This window comes from Pelmatolapia mariae, linkage group LG14, assembly GCF_036321145.2.
Source record: "Pelmatolapia mariae isolate MD_Pm_ZW linkage group LG14, Pm_UMD_F_2, whole genome shotgun sequence".
NCBI lineage: Eukaryota > Metazoa > Chordata > Actinopteri > Cichliformes > Cichlidae > Pelmatolapia > Pelmatolapia mariae.
The window spans coordinates 25342094-25345017 of NC_086239.1; the positions used below are offsets into that span (position 1 = coordinate 25342094).

At 39.4% G+C, this 2924-nt stretch overlaps 1 protein-coding gene across 1 annotated transcript; it reads left to right on the plus strand.

The window, feature by feature from the left end:
• Positions 1 to 919: 919 nt before the first annotated feature.
• LOC134640606 (extracellular calcium-sensing receptor-like) lies at positions 920 to 2924 on the plus strand. The gene is made up of 4 exons (XM_063492514.1): positions 920 to 961; positions 1388 to 1576; positions 1688 to 1811; positions 2020 to 2924. The coding sequence occupies exons 1-4, from the start codon at positions 920 to 922 to the stop codon at positions 2922 to 2924; spliced, it is 1260 nt and encodes a 419-aa protein (XP_063348584.1).

Consider the following 2924-nt stretch of genomic DNA (forward strand, 5'->3'; position numbering starts at 1 on the left):
AGGTTAAACATGATATATAAGTCACTTAGAATAAACGTCAAACAGAAAACTTATTAAACAGTAGTGTGAGATGATCGAGAATTTACGCCACTGTCCTGTTATATTTTAGATAGCAAGGAGCAGACGGCTCAGTTTATTAAACTCCACCAAGACAGCTGGTGATGCAAATTTGAAGGCTAGACCGTCCAATTCCACAACCACTCACTTCCGGCCTACCTGGCCTTCGGAGGACCCGGCCCACGTAGACCGCGAAGGCCGAGTCCTCAGGAGGATGCAGCCTATGAATTTGGACACGGCTCTAGTTTGTGTGTGAGTATAGTGGCAGCTCTTACATGTTGCTCGCATGGCTGTCCAGAGAGAGACCTCATCATTGTAACGGACTGGCGCTGGCGACTATCGATCCCCGCACATCTATGTACGGACAGAGTAGAGCCGTGGAGACCTAGCTTGTATGGTTTTATGTTGCTAACAAGGAATAATGGTCTGTTGTTCGATTTAACTGACTGGCTTCGAGTTATCCGGCTAACCTCCACACCAAATGCCCGCTGGACCTGCTAGGCACTCCTTCGTTGCCAGACTGCCGTTACAACTGTTAAGGGATGTACTAATCCACCTGTGCATGAGAAAACATAAGCTTAAAAAACAAAACAACAAAACAAAAATCTCTTATTTAGGATTTTGTTTTATTCTCTTTTAACTGAGATGACATAACATGTTTACTCTGAAAAACATATGTTATATAGATGTTCATCTCCAACATTTTCTGGTCACGCCTTTTTTAATATTTCTTTCAGGGTGCAGTAAAATGATGTAGCATTTGGGCACAAAAATACAGAGTAACAATCCATAACTAGATGCTAATATAGCAAATATTTCCACTGCCACAGAAAAGTTTCCAGGAGAGCTGACATAAGCTGGGATGAAAGAGATCCACACAGCCCAGAAAATCAGCATGCTGAAGGTGATGAACTTTGCTTCATTGAACCTGTCCGGTAGTTTGCGTCCAAGAAATGCCAGGAGAAGACAGACAAAGGCCAGTAGGCCAATGTAACCAAAGAGGAGGTAAAACCCTGGAGGCCATGGCTCTTTACACTCCACAACAATCTAAAGATGTCCAGAAATGTCTTAGTATGGATTTTGAGAGATAGTACATTTTATGTGATTATACTTATTTTATGATAATTTTCAACAATTTTTAATATTAGTACAGAGAAATGATTTGTGTTATATTTTAACAACTAATTACTCACTTACTACATTGAATTATGTTCTAATCCTGAAGTCCTGAACTATCAGAATTAGAACATTTAAGACTATGGTGATGGGTGATGGCAATATCAAAATAAAGAAATAAATTGCAGTCTTGGTACTTTACTCACATTTCCAGTTGAAGCTTGGTGCCGAGGTGTATTTTGATGAAAATGGTGATCCTCCTGCTAATTATGAAATTATTAACTGGCAGTTGATAAATGGAAAAGTGCATCATGTGACACTTGGTAATTTGACATTTGCTGCAAATGGTGATTACAAGCTCAGCATTGACGAGGACAAAATAGTGTGGAGGACAGGGAAAACAGTAATTCTCTCTTTTTTTAATACTGTACACTTATAGTATCTCACCTTTTTATTATTTTGTTAACACATAGTCTGCCATTGATACAATACTTTAAAGTTTCTTTTGTCACAGGTGCCCACATCAGTGTGTTCTAATGTTTGCCCAGCTGGAACCAGAAAAGCTCAAATTCAGGGAAAACCTATATGTTGTTTTGACTGTGTACCCTGTGCTGAGGGAACTATAGCCAACTCAACAGGTAGGTAAAGTGTTTGTGCATTTCTGTTGCACACAATGTAATACCACAAATTCAGTGTCTCCATATATATAATATTTACAATATCAATGTTTTACCGCATCTTCTTTCAACTGATTTTTTAAATTATAATTTTAATATATTATAATTTTCTATTCTCCTAGAATGGCATCTAGAGCCATCATTCATGTGTTCTGTTTATCCTCAACAGGTGCAGCAGACTGCACACCTTGTCCAAAGGAATACTGGTCCAATGAGAGAAAAGATGAGTGCATTCCTAGGACAATTGAGTTCCTGAAATATCACGAGCCCATGGGAATAGCTCTAACAGTTGTATCCCTGTTAGGGGCCTCAGTATCTCTGGCCACAATGGTGGTTTTTGTCCACAACAAAGAAACTCCTGTGATAAAAGCCAGCAACTTTGAGCTGAGCTCTCTCTTATTATTCTCTCTTTTTCTGTGCTTTCTCTGTCCTCTCACTTTCCTAGGTAAGCCAACAGTCTGGTCATGCATGCTGTGCCACACCACTTTTGGTGTGACATTTGCCCTTTGCATTTCCTGTGTCTTGGGAAAAACCATTGTTGTTGTCACAGCCTTCAAAGTCACATTTCCTGGTAACAAAGTTGCTGGAAAGTTTGGTCATGCACAACAAAGAATCATTGTTTGCTCCTGCACTTTCTTTCAAGTGGTAATATGCGCATTATGGCTGACTTCAAACCCACCTTACCCACATATGTTGTTCACATCCAGCAACAACATGATTGTTCTGGAATGCAACACAGGATCTGAGTTTGCTTTTTATGTAGTGATGGGAAACATTGGGATCCTTGCGATCATTTGTTTGATCCTGGCATTTATGGCAAGAAAACTTCCTGATAATTTCAATGAAGCCAAATTGATCACATTCAGCATGCTGATATTCTGTGCTGTGTGGATTACCTTCATCCCAGCATACATCAGCTCTCCTGGAAAGTTCACTGTAGCTGTAGAAATATTTGCAATTTTGTCCTCAGCTTTTGGCCTATTAAGTAGCATTTTTGCACCCAAGTGTTACATAATATTTCTTAAGCCAGAAAGAAATACCAAGAAACATGTTATGGGAAAAACTATAAACTAA

What these genes read in the sequence shown, in the direction of transcription:
- LOC134640606 (XM_063492514.1), top strand. Translation starts at nt 920, where the DNA reads ATGAAAGAGATCCACACAGCCCAGAAAATCAGCATGCTGAAG. An exon ending in TGTGGAGGACAGGGAAAACA is followed by an intron (nt 1,577 to 1,687) that starts GTAATTCTCTCT and finishes CTTTTGTCACAG; the next exon opens with GTGCCCACATCAGTGTGTTC. An exon ending in AACTATAGCCAACTCAACAG is followed by an intron (nt 1,812 to 2,019) that starts GTAGGTAAAGTG and finishes TATCCTCAACAG; the next exon opens with GTGCAGCAGACTGCACACCT.